Source organism: Stegostoma tigrinum, chromosome 16, assembly GCF_030684315.1.
Source record: "Stegostoma tigrinum isolate sSteTig4 chromosome 16, sSteTig4.hap1, whole genome shotgun sequence".
Classification (NCBI taxonomy): domain Eukaryota; kingdom Metazoa; phylum Chordata; class Chondrichthyes; order Orectolobiformes; family Stegostomatidae; genus Stegostoma; species Stegostoma tigrinum.
In genome coordinates this window covers 3,592,380-3,611,806 of record NC_081369.1, presented here as the reverse complement: position 1 = coordinate 3,611,806, position 19,427 = coordinate 3,592,380, and the positions used below count along the sequence as shown (strand labels likewise).

The window sequence follows — 19,427 nt, the reverse complement described above, 5'->3', positions numbered from 1 at the left end:
CTTTCCCTTGAAAGCCGCAATTAAATCTCCCTCTACCAGCCTTTCAGCCTGTGCAGTCCAGATCCCAAATATTTGCTGGCTTAAATGGTTTTTCCTCATGAGACAGTGCTTCTTTTGCCAATCACCATTGTCTGGTTCTCAACCTTTCTACAAACAGAAATTGTTTCTCGTTAACTATTGTGTCTAAACTATCACGATTTTGAACGTTTTAATCAAATTTCCTCTCAACTTTCTGGTAAAAGACACATGCTGATAAAGTTTGTCTGCTGTCTAAGGCCCAGTCATCCTTCCTAAATAATGTGCCTTGATGTGTACACAAAACCCCAATTGAGGCTAAATCAGAATATTTTAAAGTTTCAAAAGAACTTCCTTGCTTTTGTGTCCCTATACACCTTTTTAAAAAGCCTCCTTTAACACCACATTCTGCATTCTGTTCTATTACCCTGAAGGTATGATTTGGCTGGTTAGCACATAAAACGAAGCTTGTCACTATATCTTGGTACATGTGACAATAATAAATCAAATCAAATCACATTTTGTCAAGTTGCCATGCCAATTTCCATGATTTGTGCACATAGTATCCCAAGGTCTCTCAAACAAAGGGCACAATACAAAAGTTGATGCATCGCCTCATCCTTTCGACCACAATATACCACTTCACATTTGTCTTGATGAAACTCATTTGCCATATGTCCACCCATTCCATCCTCTTAAAATCTATCAATGTGCTCATTTTTCAAACACTTCCAAGTTTCATGTCACCTTCACATTTTGAAATTGTACACTTGCCACACCCAAGACGAATAAAATGTCTTTAAAATACATCAGGAAGAGCAGGGATGTAAGTACAAACTGCTAGAGAACCCGCTATACACCAGTCTGCAAAGTAAACGTTCATTACTCCTCTGTTTCCTATCAATCAGCCACTTTTATATATATACTTCTACTTTCCCTTCTATGGTCTTTACCTTTGCTAGCATGTCTATTATGTGACACTTCCTTAAACATCTTTTGGAGGTCCATTTACGCTATATCAACCAGTAACCTCATTAATCATTTGTCACATTATCAAAAACTCAATTCAGTTAAACATCTGACAAAATTTACGTATAACAAATTGAACATCTGATTTAGTCTGTGACTTAACAAATCAAGATTTGCAATGGTTCTTTTGCTTCAGCATAATGTTGGCTTAAATTATTCGAAACACACTCTTCTTCGTATCTAATGTGCATTTAAAAATTTCACAATTCTAACTCCCAGTTTTAGCTTCTACTCTATTTCTGTTACCCAGCTAATACATCAGAACGTTTAAGGTAAGATTTTAAGTGTTAACATTGTAGCATTTATGAGGAAATATATTTTGTTCTAATCACAAGTAATTTTAGGTGTTTTCTGAAATCTCTAGGTCTCTGCAATTGGTCCCCTAATGCAGCAGCCAATGAGCATCACTACAAGCATCATTGGAGAGGGAAACTTAATGAGCTGTCAACTGCCAGAAGATGTGATAGTGGAACTTCTAACGGAGAGGTTGCAGGTACAATATGGGGCTGTACAAGAATGTTACTGCATCTGCAGTATCAAATTTCATATAATAGGATGCCACAAAGTGATCATCCAGTTCCTTCCCTCCTTGTAACAAATGCAGTAATACTTAAGGGTGCAGTTACGTTTTATAATCTCTCATGATTAATTTCAGTGACTAATCTCCAGTTATGGACTGTTGCTAGTTTCTCTGACCATGGGACAACTACACAGCAAAGCTAAATTCTGTTATTGTCCAAAACTCTGTTATTTTCCAATAGGGGAGTCTCTGGCTGATGGCTTGAGCTGATTTTGTTTTAGCTCTCTTAGGCCAAGGAATTTGAATTTAATTGAATCCTCCCATGTTGTTATAGCTGTCTGCCATTAAGCTGGAGAATTGAGTTTAGCACCTTAATTCTATGACATGCTTGCACACTAAACCAGTCATGCCAGATACCTGATCACACTAGCCTGGTCTGAGGTTAGCACCCATGCCAATGCAGTCTCAGCCATCTGGAGGAGTACACAGTGATGTTAAAAAGAAGTCAGTGACCTTCACCACTCCATGAGCATAAGTGCCATCTTCTTTCCAATACCTCACTCTCACTCTATCTCTGTTACAGTATCCAACTCCCACCACTCTCAAGATTGTAAGTCTGAGATAAAGGAGTCTGGTCACTAACTTGAATGATTTTTCAAGGAAGTGGTAAGCCAAAATTGCCGGGTACACACTCTTCAAAGATTCCCTACAGTGTGGAAACAGGCCCTGCCGGCAAACATGTCCAGACCGGACCCATCCCTCATTAACCCCCCTAATCTGCACATCCCTGAATTCTATGGGCAATTTAGTATGGCCAAACCATCTAGCCTGCACATCTTTGGACTGCCCAAGGAAACCGGAGCATCTGGAGGAAACCCCCACAGACACGGCGAGAATGTGCAAACTAGGAAATGGTGGGGATTGGTTAGTGAGGTGGGAGTAGCTGATAGGTGGGAGAGAGACCGACATGTCAAGGAGGTGAAATGAAAGATAGGTGGGATGGTGATAGGTGAGTGCAGGTGGGCAGTGGTGGGAGTTAGTCAGTGAGGTGGGAGCAGCACCTCATATTCTGCCTTGGGAGCCGACAACCCAATGGTCTCAATGTGGATTATACTAAATTCAAAATCTCCCACCCCCAACCTCATCCCATGACCAACCTTCCCTCTCATCCCTTCCATCCTTTGCCTGTCCATCTTCTCGCCCACCTATCCACTCCTCCCACCTCACTGGCCAACCCCCACCAATGCCTACCTGCACTCACTATCATCACCCCATCGACCACCCCCAGCCCATGCCCCCCTCTCTATTTATTTCAGAGCCCTCTAACCTCCCCCTTTTCTGAAGAAGGGTCCTGACCCGAAATATTATCTTTCCTGATCCTCTGACGCTGCCTGGCTGCTGTGTTCCTCCAGGTCCACATGGTGTTATCTATTAACTGCTACTACTGACTTAACAAACACCACTTTATTAATGTAAATAGCAGAGGATGGTTTTGCTCCATCGACCTCTGCATTTTGAGCCCACTCTGATTCTTATTTACGTGTAAAGGATTCTCAACAGCTAGCTTGTTCGGCATGTTCAGTAAGGTATGTAACTGAATGTTAACAAGGAACTTAACAAACGATAATCCTCCTAATTGTCAACTTGCTGCAGTCTTGCAACAAACTTGCCTCACCATTTGGCTGGTGCAGAAAAATGCAATGAGACAGTCCCAAACTTCTCAACTGACCTTGCCACAGCCCACAGCACTTGGGCCCCTATTAGATTCTACCTTGTATTTCTGAGCAAGAATAGCAATTAAAGCCAAGATAGACATTGAAGCTGTGTCAACATTTTGCCATTAAGAAACTTTAAATATCTTGATAGATGAAAGTCAATGGTACAGTGTACAGTAGCCATGTTAATAGTTTACAATGGATCACCAAGCCATTGCATCAGCACACTGACACTAAAATACAGCAATGGCAAGTCTGCATTATAATTGCATGTTTTCTGCTTGTTAGTCACAAATAGTCAGGCATTAACGAGATTATCAGCTTGAAGGAAGCTAGAATCGGGATATGTAATTGTTATGGAAGAAAATATAAAAAGTAATTCTCTTGAATCCGTTCAAGACTGAAAGCAAAAATACCCAGGCATATTTGATTTAGTGGGGAGCTTCAAAAATGACATTGTTTTACACTTAAGACAAAATCCTTGGATTTGACCCATGTCGGAGCTTTAGCATAGACATCGAAGGAAAACAATATACCACATGAAATCATGTGGAATGAAATGGCATTGTTCGTCATGTGCAACAGCACACAGTCCAATGTAGCCCTATTGTTTGTGTGCTGAAAAAGGATGGGCTAATATGTGAGTCTGTTTACATCCAAGGCATTTGAATGATGCATTTAAGAAGTGTCTATGTAAAATTCCATTACTGGAAGAAATAAACCCAAGATTTACTTTGAAATTTTAGTCTGATATTGATTTGATTTCTTTCAGTATCTTCATTGTTGTCTACATAATTTATGTTTTTCTTGTATTTTAGTTGCATTTAGTAACTTTTCTCTATACTGGTTCAAGACATCTCATTTTGTAAAAGTTAGCTGGGACTGTATTGATCACCTTTCAAAATAACTCCATTGTTCTATATCTTGGTCATTTTTCATTATTTTTAGTTCCAGTCTTATTCCCTCAAAATTACTCTTTTTCAAATCCATCACCCTGTAATTTGTTTTATTGGCATCTTTCATAGTCTTTATATTAAATTTCATTATACTGTGATCACTATGGCCAAGATGTTCCCCTCTGTGCAGTGTTCCTGAATGATATCAGTGGAGAATACCGTACATGTAGCAACCATTGGCATTGCCTTCCTCTGGTGATTTGATGTAAATGTGTGTGATGCAAGTTAAAGTTTTACATGGACTAAATTCTACCACTGTGCATCCACTCCTTTGCCCCCTTTCCCCACCACCAACCCAGCCATGTATTTACTGTTTATATCAGCCTTATCCTTTATATTTGCCTGAGATTTATTTACTTTTTTTCATGTTAGGGTATGGGTTATTTCTGCCACTTTCATCCCCCTTACTAATTTAAAATTCCAGCCACAATCCTGTATTTGCATGTTCCTAATTTAAAGCAAATAACTTAATTTGTGTTGGCTTTCTTCTGTCAATTTTATACATCTCAGCTCAAATATCATGCCTAATACCAGTGCAGTGTGTCAATTTAATGCCAGTAATATACAGTATTACATGAATTAATTGATTCCCCCTTTATTCAATAATATTTCAGTTGAGCTTTTTATATCTAATGAAAAAAACCAAAGGCACTTATGAGTTTATGAATAGGATGAGTAATTTGCTGTCAATAATGTCATATTGCTGCTTTGGAGTTGCTAGTATCAATACTAAAATGGGTTTTATTGCAATGTTTAACTCATTGTTTGGCTTGTTCTTTATCACCGATTTCTGTAATAGTTGAACGACTGTTGCCAAGGGATTATATTCGATGGATTGGAAAGTGTGTACAGTCCCAATGAAGCCTACACTCTCACAGCTGCACTTAAAGCAATTAGCAATAGACGTCACATCTATTTAATCAACCTTAGCCAGGAATATACAACACTGAAGGCCAAGGAGAAAGCCAAGCAGGAGGAAGAGGGTATGTGACTGTTGTACTAAATGGCCCTGCAGCAATACTTACAGTATCAATGAATATTCATTTTAACAACCAGAATTCTTTTTCTGGAAAGTATTATACATACAAAAACAGTGGGAAAGTCTTAGTTTCTATTTTAAACACCCTGCATTGGCATATCAGCAGTGTCATGGCTTTAATGCAAAATAATAAAATGTGGCCCCAAAATATGTTTTAATCCTAACATTAATAGGAGTGCTTACCTTGCACAACAGAGGCATTTTTTCCACTTTCCACTCTTACCCTCTTCTGGACTTGCTGAAGGACACCAACAAATTCATGCCGAATGAACAGCATTTTTGTCAAACAGGGAATCCATCCCTACTAGGAACTCGGCTGTGATGGTCCGAAAAAGAGAATGAAGGATTTTAATTCCATAAATCTTTGCTAAACTGAAGCTAGTACTGCAGTGGAATTTTAGCTTGGATTATGGGCTGACCTCTCTGGAGTGGGATTTGACCCTACAATTGTTAATCAGGACCAAATGTACTGCCATTGACCTATGGCTGATATCTGAGAAAAACATTTCAATTGGTATGGATGTGTTATAGCTCTCAAGTTACTTGCTATCAGTATTGAAAATGAAAGACCTCAAGACAGCTCTCTTGCTTGCCCTTGTATCCATAGAAACATAGGAGCAGGCCCAGGCCATTCAGCCGATCAAGCCTGCTGCACCATCAATATGGTCAAAGCTGATCATCCACTTCAGTGTTTTACCTATACATTAAGCACATATCATTTTACTTAATTGGCATTGAGAAGTTTTTCAATCTTTAGTTTAAACATATTCAATTACTGTGTTTCTACACCCGTATGGTGTACAGAATTCCAAAGATTCACCACCCTCTGAGTTAAGAAAAACTTTTCATCCCAAATGTTTCTCCCTTATTTTGAAGTTACGACCTCCAGTTCTGGATTCCCATTTAGAAACATACTACCCACATCTACCTTGTCTATCCCTTTAAGTATTTTGTAGGTTTAAATGAGATAATCTCATTTGTTGAAACTGTAGCGAATACAGGCCCAGTTGCTACAATTTTTCTTTGTAGACAGTGCCAACCTTCATGAAATTAATCCATCAATGGCAATAATATTTTTCTTAAGGTAGAAGGGACCAGAGCTGCATATGCAGGTTTGATCTAACCAAGGTCTGCACATCTGAAGAGAGCCTTTGCCACTCCTGCACTCAAATTCACTTACAACATTAGCATTTCTTTCTCTATCTCTGTTGACTTCAGTGGTTTATTGATAAGGATTTCTATGGCCCTTTGAACATGTCAGAAGTCACATGACACCAGGCTACAGTCCAACAGGTTCATTTAAAATCACAAGCTTTGAGAGCGCTGTACCTTTGAAGTGGGAAAGGACCAATGCTCCTGATGAAAGAGCAGCAGTCCAAAAGCTTGTGATTTTAAATAAACTTGTTGGACTATAACCTTGTGTCATGTGACTTCTGACTTTGTCCACCCCAATCCGACAGCAGCACCTCCACATCTTTTATCATTTAAGAAATAGCCCAAACATCTATTCCTCATACCAATGTGAATTAGGAAAAAGACTAAGGGTTATAGGAAAAAGGCAGGCAGAATTGGGTTGTGAAACATATCAGCCATTCCAAATAATACCTAGAAAGTTGAAAAAACTGTATGACATGTAGCCCTCACATCCAGCTCATTGATATATATTGTAAATAGTTAGGGCACAAGCACTGATTCTTGCAGTCACAGCCTATCAATGTGAGAGTGACCTATTTATTCCGACTCTCTGTTTCCTGCCTGTTAGCTAATCCATGACAGTAAATTACCTCCTATCCCTTGTGGTTTAATTTTAATAACCAGATTCCTGTGAGGTCTCTGGCAAAACCCTTCTGAAAATCTAAGTGTATGTCCATTGATTACCCTTTATCAATTGTGTTGGTAACATCAACAGATTCATGAAACACAATTTCTCACTTACAGATCCATGCTGACTGTTCCCAATCTATTGTCCAAGTGTTCATTTATCCTGAAAAAGGGCCACTAGACGTGAAATGTCAACTCTGATTTCTCCCCATAGATACTGCTAGACCTGCTGAGCTTCTTCAGAAAATTCTATTTTGTTTTAGATCCAGAATCTTCAGCTTTTTGTTTTATTTTAGTGTCCATTCATCCTATTCTTTATGATATGTTCTAGTAGTTTCCTTACTAGTAATGTAAGACTAACAATTCTGTAGTCCCTTCCTTCTTGAATATTAATAATTGCCACCTTTCATTCACAGGAATCATTCTAAAATCTATAAAACTTTGGAAGATGTTCATTAGTGAATCTGGTATCTCCATAGCTGCTTCTGATGACACTCTGGGATGTAGAATATAAGGTCTCAGAGATTTATTAAGGGGGAAGGCAATGGCCTAGTGGAATTCGTTAAACTATTAATCCAGAAATTCAGCTAATGTTCTGGGGGACCAGAGTTTGAATCCCACCACGGCAGATGGTGGAAGTTGAATTCAATAAAAAAATCTGGAGCTAAGAGTCTACTGACTGTTGGATTGTCAATTGTCGGGAAGAACCCATCTGGTTCACTACTGCCGTTCAGGGAATGAAATCTGTGTGACTGCATGTGACCCCAGACCCATAGCAATGTGGTTGACTCTCAGTTGTCCTGTTAAGTGGTCTAGTAAGCCATCCAGTTGCACGAATCGCTACAAAGTCTCATAAAAATGAAACCAGGCGGATCACCCGATGTCAACCTGATTACCAGAAAAGATAATGGCAGAAACGGCCATGCAAAGTCCTCCTTACTAACATTTGGGAGCTAATACTAAAATTGGGAAAGCTGTCTCAAAACTATTCAATCAAAGCCATGATATAGTCACATGCATGGAATCATACCTGAAAGACAATGTCCTAGACACCACCATCACCATCTCTGGATATGTCTTGTCCTACCAGCAGGACAGAGGCAACAGAGCAGTATGCAGTTGGAGGGAGTTGGGAGTCCTCAACACTGACTCTGGACATCATGAAATCTTGTGACTTCAGATTAAACATGAGTAAGGAAACCTCCTGCTGATTACCACGTACCCTTCTCCCTCAGCTGATGGATTGATACTTCTCCATGTGAACAGCACTTAGAGGAAGCACTGAGGATGGCAAGGGTGCAAAATATACTCTGGGTGGGGGATTTCAGTCTCTGCCAGTGAGAGTGGCTCGGCAGCAGTACTACAGATCGAGTTGTTCGGGGCCTAAAGGATGTGACTGCTAGACTGGGTCTGTGACAGGTGGTGAAGGAACCAACAAGAGGGAAAAACTTACTTGATCCCATCCTTACCAATGTGCCAGCTTCAGATGCATCTGTCCATGATAGTATCAGTAAGACCGACCATCGCACAGTCCTTGTGGAGATGAAATCCCGCCTTCAAATTGTGAATAACCTCAATCGTGTTGTGTGACACTGTCACTATGCTAAATGGGACAGACTTCGAACAAATCTAGCAAATCAATCACTGTGGGCCATCAACAACAGTAGAACTGTACTCCAGCACAACCTGTAACCTCATGGTCTGGCACTTCCTCCACTCAAAAGCCAGGGGCTCAACCCTGGTTCAATGGAGAGTGCAGAAGTGCATGTCCTGGAGCAGCACCAGGCATACCTGTAGATGAAATGTCAACTTGCACAAGCAAAAGCAGCAAGTGATAGACAAAGCTTGGTGACCCACAGCCAATGGATCATATCTAAGCTCTGCAGTCCTGCCACATCCAGGCTTAAATGATGGTGGACAATTAAACAACTCACTGGTGGAGGAGGTTGCACAAATATCTCCACCCTTAGTGATGGAAGAGTCCAGCACATCAGTACAAAAGATAAGACTGATGCACTCGCAGTGATCTTCAGCCAGATGTGCTGTTTGGATAATCCATCTTGGCCTCCTCCAGTGGTGTCCAGCATCACAGATACCAGTCTTCAACCAATACGATTCACTCCATGTAATATCAAGAAACAATTGGAAACACTGGATACGACAGGCCCTGACAATATACCAGCAATAGTCCTGAAGACTTGTGCTGCAGAACTTGCCGCTCCCTTAGCCTTCCAGTACAGTTCCAACACTGGTATTGACCAGACAATGTGGAGAATTTCCCAGGTATGTTCTATACATAAAAAGCAGAACAAATCTAAGTCAGCAAATTACCACCCCATCAGTCTCCTCTCGATCATCTGTAAAGTGATGGAAGGTGTCGTCAACAGCGCTATCAAGCAGCACCTGTTCAGCAATAACCTGCTCAGTGATGCCCAGTTTGATTTCACGAGTGCCAGTCAGCTCTTGACCTCATTCTAGCCTTGGTTCGAACATGGACAAAAGAGCTGAATTCCAGAGCTGTGGTGAGCAACAGCCCTTGATAGCAAAGCTGCATTCAGCAGAGTGTGGCATCAAAGAGCCCTAGCAAAACTGAAATCAAAGGGTATTGGGGGCAAACTCTCTACTGGTTGAATCACAGCTAACAGATAGAGAGATAGTTCTGGTTGTTGGAGGCCAGTCATCTTATCTTCAGGACATCTCTACAAAAGTTTCTCAGGGTAGTGCCCTTGGCCCAACCATCTTCAGCTGCTTCATCAATGACCTTCCCTCCATCATCGGGTCAGAAACAAGGATGTTCCTCAATGATTGCACAAGTTTCTGCAGCTTTCACAACTACTCAGATACATAAGCAATTCATGCCCAAATACAGTAAGACCTGTATATTCCAGACTTGGACTGACAAGTGGCAAGTAACATTCATGCTGTACAAACACCAGACAATGACCATCTCCAATAAGAAAAAGCCTAATCACCACTCCTTGATAGTCAATGGTGTTATCATCACTGAATCCCCCATTATCAACATCCTGGGGGTTGCCATTGACCAGAAACTCAACTGGACTTGAGCCCTCCTTGAACCACTGCAGTCCACACACTGTAGATTGACTTTCAATGCCCTTTGGGAGGGAATTCCAGGATTTTGACCCAGTGACCGTGAAGAAACGGTGATGTATTTCCAAGTCAGGTTGGTGCGTGGCTTAGAGGGGAACTTGTAGATGGTGCTTTTCCCATGTATCTGCTGCCTTTGTCCTTCTAGATAGAAATGTTATGGGTTTGGAAGCTGCTGCCTAATGATCTTTGGTGAATTTCTGCTGTGCATCCTCTAGGTAGTACACACTGCTGCTTCTGAGCTTTGGTCATGAAGAGAGCAGATGCTTGGGGATACAGTGCCAATCCATTAGACTGCTGTGTCTTGGTTGATATCAAGCTTCTTGAGTGTTGTTGGAGCTGCACCCATCCAGGCAAGTCGGGAGTTATCCATCACACTCCTGACTTATGCCTTGTTGATTCTGGACTGGGTTTGGGGAGTCAGGAGGTGAGTTACTCACCACAGTATTCCTTGCCTCTGACCTGCTCTTGTAGTTACCATGTAATGAGTCCCAGCTGAATTTCTGTTTGATGGTAATCCCTAGGATGTTGATAGCGGAGGATTCAATGATGGTAACACCATTGAATATCAAGCAGTGGTGATTAGACTTTTTCTTATTGGAAATGGTCGTTGCCTGGCATTTGTATGGCACAAATGTTACTTGCCACTTGTCAGTCCAATCTGGATATCATACACATCTGCATTCGGACATGAATTGCTTAAGTATCTGAGTAATTGTGAAAGCTGCCGCACCTTGTGCAATCATTGAGGAACATCCTTATTTCTGACTGTATGACAAAGGGAAGGTCATTGATGAAGCAGCTGAAGGTGGTTGGGCTTAGCACACTACCCTGAGGAACTCCTGCAGAGATGTGCTGGCGCTGAGATGACGAGCCCACCACAACCAGAACTATCTTCCTATCTGCCAGCTGTGATTCAAACCAGTGGAGCATTTTCCCCCTTCATGCCTATTAATCCCAGTTTTGCTAGGGCTCCTTGATACTACACGTGAACGAATGTGGCCTTGATGTCAAGGCTGACACTCTCACCTCAGCTCTGGAATTTAGCTCTTTTGTCCATGTTTGAACCAAGTCTGTGATAAGGTCAGGGGCTGTGTGACCCTGGCAGAGTACAAACTAGGCATCACTGAGCAAGTTGTCCCTGAGCAAGTGCTGCTTGATAGGACTGTTGATGACACTTTCCGTCACTTTACTGATGATCAAGAGTAGACTGATGGGCCGATAACTGGCCAGGTTGGATTTGTCATTCTTTTTGTGCACAGGACATAGTTAGGTCATTTTCTACCTTGCCTGGTAGATGCCAGTATTGTAACTGTACTAGAAGTGTTTGGCTAGGTAGCAACAAATTCTGGATTACAGCTCTTCAGTAATATTGCTAGAATATTGTCAGGGCCCATAACCTTTGCAGCATCAGTGCCTCCAACCATTTCTTGATACCACGTGAAGTAAATCAAATTGGCTGAATACTATAATGCTGAAGACCACTAGAGGAGGCTGACAGATCACCTACTTTGCACTTATGGCTGAAGATTGCAGTGAGTACTTCAGCCTTATCTTTTGCACTGATGTGGTCTCTTCCATCATTGAGGATGGGGATTATTATGGACCAGATCAGACTGACAGCCCCTCTCTGTGGCCAAAGTATTCTAAGGTGATACCCTAGACCCTAACCTTTATATTTATTTAAAGGCAGATGTATGGTGCTGTGTTCCAGATGTGATTTGAATGGTCTTTAGGCTTTAATAGGCTTTATTCAAGACATACTTTATTCCTACAAAAAATACTGACATAACTTTAAACCTATTGAAATACTTAACCAGATAATGTATTATTTAACCACTTATCATCAACTGTTCCAATATAGGCAACATTTCATAAACACCCCATTTGGCAAAAATGGAATTCAGCGCAACAGTTATGATTCTCACGCGTTGTGTCTTTCCAGCCTAGAAGAAAGAAACAATCTGTCCCTTTGGATTTTTAAGAGGAAGCCTTATTGTCTAAGACTTCATTCTAGCAATTGGGAACTCAAGCTTTTAGCTCAGCAGCCAGCAGATTGTATGTTCTCTTGATGGTTCCCTCCCTAGACAGAGCCTAGCCACTGTGTCCTTTAGGACCCAACCAGTGCCAATCAGTAGTATTGCTGCTGAGCCATTCTCAGTGGCCAGCATCGAAATTCCTTGTCCAGGATATATTTTCTGCCGTTGCCATCCTCAGTGCTCCCTCCTTTAACATGGAGGAGTACCAATTCATCAGCCAAGGAAGGACGGTACATGTTAATCAGCAGGAGGTTTCCTTGCCCATGTTTAACCTAAAGCCATGAGGATTCATGGTTCCAGAATCAATTTTGAGGACTCCAAGGACAACTCTCTCCTGACTGTATACTGCTGCACTGCCACCTCTATTGTGTCTGTCCTGCAGGTGGAACAGGACATATCCTGGAATGGTGGTGTATGGAACATAGTCATATTTATGGAATCACATGTTACAGATAATATCAGGCTGTTACTTGACAAGTTTATGAGACAGCTTTCTCAGTTTTGGCACTAACCCCAGATGTTAGCAAGGGCTCTGCAGGGTTGACAGGCTATTTTGGTCTATTCCAGTGTCTAGGGTGACGTCAGGTGGTCCGCCCGGTTTTATTTCTGTGTTGAGGCTTTTTTGCAATTGGTACAACTGAATGGCTTGCTAGACCATTTCAGAGGGTAGTTGAGAGTCAACTCATTGTTGTGAGCCTGAAGTTACATATAGGCCAGACCAGATGAGAATGGCAGATTTCCTTCCCTGAAGGGCGGTAGTGAACCAGATAGGTTTATCTGACAGTCGACAATGGTTTCGTAGGCTTCAGTCGATTCTTGATTCCAAATAATTTTATTGAATTCAAATTCCGTAGCAGGATTTGAACCTGTGTCCACAGAACATTATGTCTTATGGTCTTATGGTCTTAACATTAGCTTAATTTCTGGATTAATAGTCTAGTGATAATACCAATAGGACATTGCTTTCCCTTTAATGTTATTGAATGTTCTCCTAAATCTTAAGGTATTTCTGTTTATGTCACCTAGTATGCCATTTATTTTAATCTTATATACTGTTATCTTCCTTTGTTTGCTGCAGTTGACTGATGATTTTTAGGTTTTTGTACTTTAAAGAAGAATAAGTTTGTTGGAAACTACAATAATTGTTTCATGACTATGCATTGTTGATGTACCATTGTACCTTTTCATATATTTTCCCAAACCACAACAGCCAATTAACCCCTCATATCTTCATAATTTCCTTTGTTCAAATTTAATTCCTTGACATCGGAATGAACTATCTTACTTTCAAATAAAGTATAAAATTCCATTATATCATGATCACTAGTCGTAAATATTCAAGATTACTGACTTTTTTGTTACATAATAATAGATACGAATCGCCTGCTTTTCAATTGCTTCCTCAACGTACTGCTGTAGAAAACATGCCGTACCCTATACTACTATTGCTTTTTAATGGCCTATTAACAATTCCTACCAATATTTGTTGCTCCTTTCTGTTTCGTAGCTCTGCCCAAACAGATTCAACATTTTAATAAAACAAAAAAAAACTGTGGATGCTGGAGATCTGAACAAAAACAGAAATCGTTGGTGAAACTGGAGGTAGTTCTAATGAAGAATCATCAGACTTGAAATGTTAACTCTGCTTTCTTCCCACAGATGCTGCCAGACATGCTGAGTTTCTTCAGCAAATTATTGTTTTGTTTCAGATTCAACATTGTGTTCTTCTGATTTAGGATTTTCCCTTCTAATGTACTGGTGCCATTTCTTGTTATTAGTGCAATGCCATCTCTTTTTCTTTTTGCCCATTCTTCCAAAATGTTGACTGTTTTCAAATATTCAGTTCCTAACCCTGGTCACCCTGCAGCCATGTCTGTGCAATAGCAGCTGTATCATACTCATTTACATCTATTTCTGTTCTTCAATAATCTACCTTATTGTGAAGGCTATGTATATTTCTGCAACTTTATCTTTTTGTGCATTAATCCATGTTGTCACTTTTTTATTTCTCATTACCACCTTTACTTTCTTCCAATTTGAGCTACCTTCTATCAACTGACAAGCTTGAGACCACAACCAGAACTATCTTCCTATCTGCCAGCTGTGATTCAAACCAGTGGAGCATTTTCCCCCTTCATGCCTATTAATCCCAGTTTTGCTAGGGCTCCTTGATACTACACGTGAACGAATGTGGCCTTGATGTCAAGGCTGACACTCTCACCTCAGCTCTGGAATTTAGCTCTTTTGTCCATGTTTGAACCAAGTCTGTGATAAGGTCAGGGGCTGTGTGACCCTGGCAGAGTACAAACTAGACAACCCCCAGTTGACTCTCAACTACCCTCTGAAATGGTCTAGCAAGCCATTCAGTTGTATCAATTGCAAAAAAGCCTTAACAAAGAAGTAAAACCGGGCGGACCACCTGACGTCACCCTAGACACTGGAATAGACCAAAATAGCCTGTCAACCCTGCAGAGCCCTTGCTAACATCTGGGGTTAGTGCCAAAACTGAGAAAGCTGTCTCATAAACTTGTCCTCCATACACACTTCCTAACAGCAGTTGCAAATTTCCCTTCCAGGTTATTTGTCTCAACCCTGTTAATGTGACCAATCCAACTTAACAGTTCCCAGCTACCCTCAGAAATGTGATGCCATCCATGCCACACCAATTCTCCAGCCATGTGTTGAATCAATGAATTGTCCTATTCTTGCAGTGACTAGCACATGGTACTTGGAGAAATCCTGTGATTACTGCTTTCAAAGTTCTGCATCTTTATTTCCTTTCTAACTCCCTAAAATTTGCTTTTAGAATTCCACTGCTCTTTCTACATATCTCATTCCACTTATCTTAGGTAATGTTCTTCCCACAAAAAAATTCAATTTCTCAACATAATTCAAGTGATTAAATTATTAGCATTTTCATGATCCTTGTCATAACTGCTCTACATGCACAACTTTTTAAATTCCTGGCCCCTTAATTACACTTGGAACAAAATAGAGACTGCTGCTGCGAGGCATCTTAGCCAAGTCCCAATTCTGTCCTCATCCCACTGTCTACTCATATCTGGGATAGCTGTACATAGGGAAAGGAAAGGAACATTTTTATGACATTTCCATCCTTAAAGTAGGATATTGAAGTTAATAACTCTGATTCAATAACCTCTGATTCAAGTAAGAACTGCTAACTTAGAACAGCTAATGTTCTTGAACCTTTAATTGTCCTGGTCTGAATTGCTAAGCTCCTGATGGTTCTATTTTTACAACATCTCTTTAAAATATCTGTTCTTCAACATGAAAGGGGCTATATGAATATAAGTTAGTGAAGTCGATTAACTGGGAGAATATGATGATGTATAGAATTTAATATAGAATTCAAATCTTAAATCACACTACAAATGCCATGTTAAAATTATAGAGAAAAAAGTGAAGGAGCAAGAAAAGAAGGAGAGGATTTATCTGCAAGAGTTGAGTGAAGAAGATTATGAGGCTCTGTCAGAAGAAGCAAGAGCAGAGTTCGACTTGAAACGCACTTCTTTATTCAAAGCACGCAGGGAAAGGTGAGTGATCAAACCATCCTGTCAGCTATTTGGGTCAGAATCTCAGGTGCACTCATTGCTACTACAAAGAAAGATGTAACAACAGTATCAGGTGAATCATTTGTAGACCCTGTTGCGTTGGATTGAATCATGACTGATATATACCTTGACTCTGCATACCCATATATTTCTGTAGCCTTTCATGCTGTCACCTAACAAAAATCTGTTATTTTCAGCTTTGAAAATTTAAGTTGAACTCACTTCAACAGCCTGACGAGGGAGAGAAATCTAGATTTATATCAACCTTTGTTGAAGAATTGCTCCGTGAGATACATTAGTTAGACGGGATTAATGTATTGTATTAATGATCTAGACCTGAGTATTACTGGGAAAGAGACATGCTGTCAATCTTACACTTGTCCTAGACCTAGGAGATCTTGGCAGCATTTCAACATTTGCAGAAGTCACAAAACATGAAAGTATTGTGAACTGTGATGAGGCTAACAACATATTTCAAGAGGACATGGGCTGGTGAAATAGGCTGGCATGTGGATGATGTAAAGAAGTGAGATTTTAATAGGAAGACTGAGGAAAGATAGCTTGGGAAAGAATATGACGTGAAAAGGTGTGCGGTAAAAGAATGTGAAGATATATGTGCATAATCATTGAAAATGGCTGAGTTGAGACAGTGGGATTCTTGACTTTATAAATAGAGGCATAAGCTGCAAAATAAAAGAAGATGTGGTGAACATTTATAAAACACTGGTTCAGCTGCAACTTAAATATTGTGTCTAAATTAGGCACCACCCTTGAGGAAGGATATGAAGGCTTTAGGTGCATGAAAGATTTATTGAAATAATTTTAGAAATGTGAGACTTGAGTCAGTTAGAATGGATGGAGAACTCATGTCTGCATGAAGGAGAGAGGAGAGAGTGAGAATTTGACAAAGGTCTTAAAATCAAGGTGATGGAACAGACAAGTAAGTAGAAACTTCATATTCGTGGAAGGGTTGTGAACCAGAACCATTTTAAGGTGATTAACAAAATATAATATGGTGACCTGAGGAAAGGCTTCTTTATTCAGTGAGTGATTCTGATTTGGAATGCACTGCTAGTGATTGAGTTAATGGAGAATTCAGTCACAGCTTTCAAAGAAGTTTGGTAATGAACTCATGTTTTAAGGGTGATGTCAAGCAACTAGTTTTTGCATAAAGTGTAGAAAAAATCTGGAATACCATATATAGTTAAAATTAAGGGACCATTAGTTAAAAAAAATTAAAATTAGTTCATAGATGGAGGGCATCATTGTTAAGACTAGCACTAATTGCTTATTCCTAGTTGCCCTTAAGAAACTGGATATAATTGATGGCCCTTGTAGGAGGAGAAAGAAATAAAGCTAGTGAATGATACATACCAGTTCAACATGTCTTGTATACTTCAAAATGGAGCCCCAGTGTGAACTAATATGTTCATTTAAAATATTGCTGGCTATTACGAGTTTCCCCAGGGCTTTTTAAAGTTATGAGTTAACCACATGTCCATGGGCTTAATGCAGAACAGGAAAGAATGACTGATCTCCATCCCTCTGTCATTGAAACGTTGCTAGAGTCCATTATGAAGAAAGAAATTGCAGTGCAATTAGAAAAGCTTAACACGGTAAAGCAGAGCCAATGTGGTTTTGTGAAAGGTCTTAAAGTGCAGATAAGCCAGGATCTAACCTGTTGAGGCAGATTTTTCAATATCAATTGTTTCATCTGCTGATCCACTGGATTGTGTTGCTTCCACATTAGTTAATGTGTTATTTGGAGAACCTCTACTGTAAAAGAAGAGAGGCCTTATGCGATAACATCTGGTTTTGTGTCCAGAGTTTTGAAGGAGATACGTGAACGACAACTGCAGCAACAGAGATGGAGGGAACAACTGGAGAGGCTGCGAGAGGAAGAAGAACTCAAGAAAAAATCTAGAAGAACAAGAAAAGATTTCAGTATCAGGGATGATGGAAGAAGATACCAAATAAGTGCAAGGATGGTATGGTTGTTGGAAAACTGTCAATAGAGAGATTCACAATGCTTCATTAATTTGAATAGTTAATGATCTTTTGAAATTTAAGGTCAAGATGAGGAAAAAGAGTGAAAGTTTTCCTCCATTGGTAGCTAGTCAAAGATGGATCATTGAATGTTGTCTAGACAATGTGGTACAGCTGAGTGAATGTGCATCATAAAGTTCAACTATTTTCAATAATGTCTTCCTTTCCTCTTCACTCTATCTTCCCATTTTAATGTGATACTTAGTGTTACTTTTCATTTCTAACTACTGTACTTTAAATGTTGAGCTGCTTCAGTTTATAAAAGGTCATTTACAATATAACTTTCAATCATATATGTCAGTCATTCACAATGTGGATCTTAGACTCAGCTGACTCTCAATTTCTCAGCTAAGGCAGTGAAGTGAGCCAGGAAAATGAACATGCATCAGGATAGGCACTCCTGATTACTTGTAACTCTGCAAGGAAATTTACCACTGGGAATCTCAGATGGTGACAGAATCAGGTAGAGCAGTGATACCTCTGGGATAAAGCCCCCTGGCAACATTTGTTGCATCAATTAACCAAAAAGGAAAAGCTTAGTTGGTGATTTATTTGTGGGCTCTAGCTACTTCGAAAACAAACAGCATTATTAGGAAATGTAGCAATGAATTGGAATAACAGAATGATGACTGAAAATCCAATTCCCAATGTTTGAATCATGCTTTGCACTTGTTGAGTTTAAGCATCTGGAGTTACAGTTCCCGTGTTTATGGCTGCAAATATGTCGGAATCTATGTGTGGCTGAAGTGGCAGTGCCCCCACCTCTGGGTCAAAATACTTAAAAGTTTCACTTCTGGCCCAGAAATCTGGACACTGAGATTGGCAAGCCAATATGTACTGATGCTAGTCCATGGTCCAGATTAATGAGATTTATTAACTACAGGAAAAACATCCAACTGTAAACTTACCAACTAAATTACTTACCAACTTACCCACCCCCAGATCCACAGCAATATGGTTAACTCTCAATTGGCCTCTGAAATGGCCTAACAAGCCATTCCATAGTATCAATCGCTACAAAGATATAAAAGGTGAATTTCAGAAGTGAGTTGAGAGTGACCCCCCTTGAAATCAAAGCTGCATTCGATTGAGTGTGGCATCAAGGAACCCTAGCAAAACTGGAATCAATGGGTATCAGGGGGCAAACTCTGTGCTGGTTGGGAGTCATAGCTGGCATATTGTAAGTTGGTCATGGTTGTTGAAAGTCAGTCATCTCAGCTCCAGGACATTTCTGTACGAGTTCCTCAGGGTAGTGTCCGAGGCCCAACTATCTTCAGCTGCTTTATCGTTAACTTTCCCTCCATCATTAGGTTAGGAGTGGGGATTTTCCACAATGGTTGCACAATCTTCAGCAGTTTTTACAACTCGTCAGATAATGAAGCACTCCATGTTCAAATACAACAAGATCTGTATGATATCCAGGCTTGGGCAGACAAGTGGCAAATCACATTTGTGCCACACAAATGCCAGGCTATGACCATCACCAATAAGAGACAATCTAAAACTACCCCTTGACATTCAATGGTGTTACCATCACTGAAACCCCCACTATAAACATCCTGGGAGT

General features: G+C 40.2%; 1 protein-coding gene across 1 annotated transcript in view; it reads left to right on the top strand.

The window, feature by feature from the left end:
* hydin (HYDIN axonemal central pair apparatus protein) overlaps window positions 1-19,427 on the top strand; it is a 654,146-nt gene that overhangs the window by 454,233 nt on the left and 180,486 nt on the right. Inside the window, exons 42-45 of the mRNA XM_059651568.1 lie at window positions 1,409-1,537; window positions 5,035-5,218; window positions 15,655-15,796; window positions 17,640-17,802. Coding sequence (XP_059507551.1) covers window positions 1,409-1,537; window positions 5,035-5,218; window positions 15,655-15,796; window positions 17,640-17,802 — 618 coding nt within the window. The remainder of the gene's footprint in view (window positions 1-1,408; window positions 1,538-5,034; window positions 5,219-15,654; window positions 15,797-17,639; window positions 17,803-19,427) is intronic.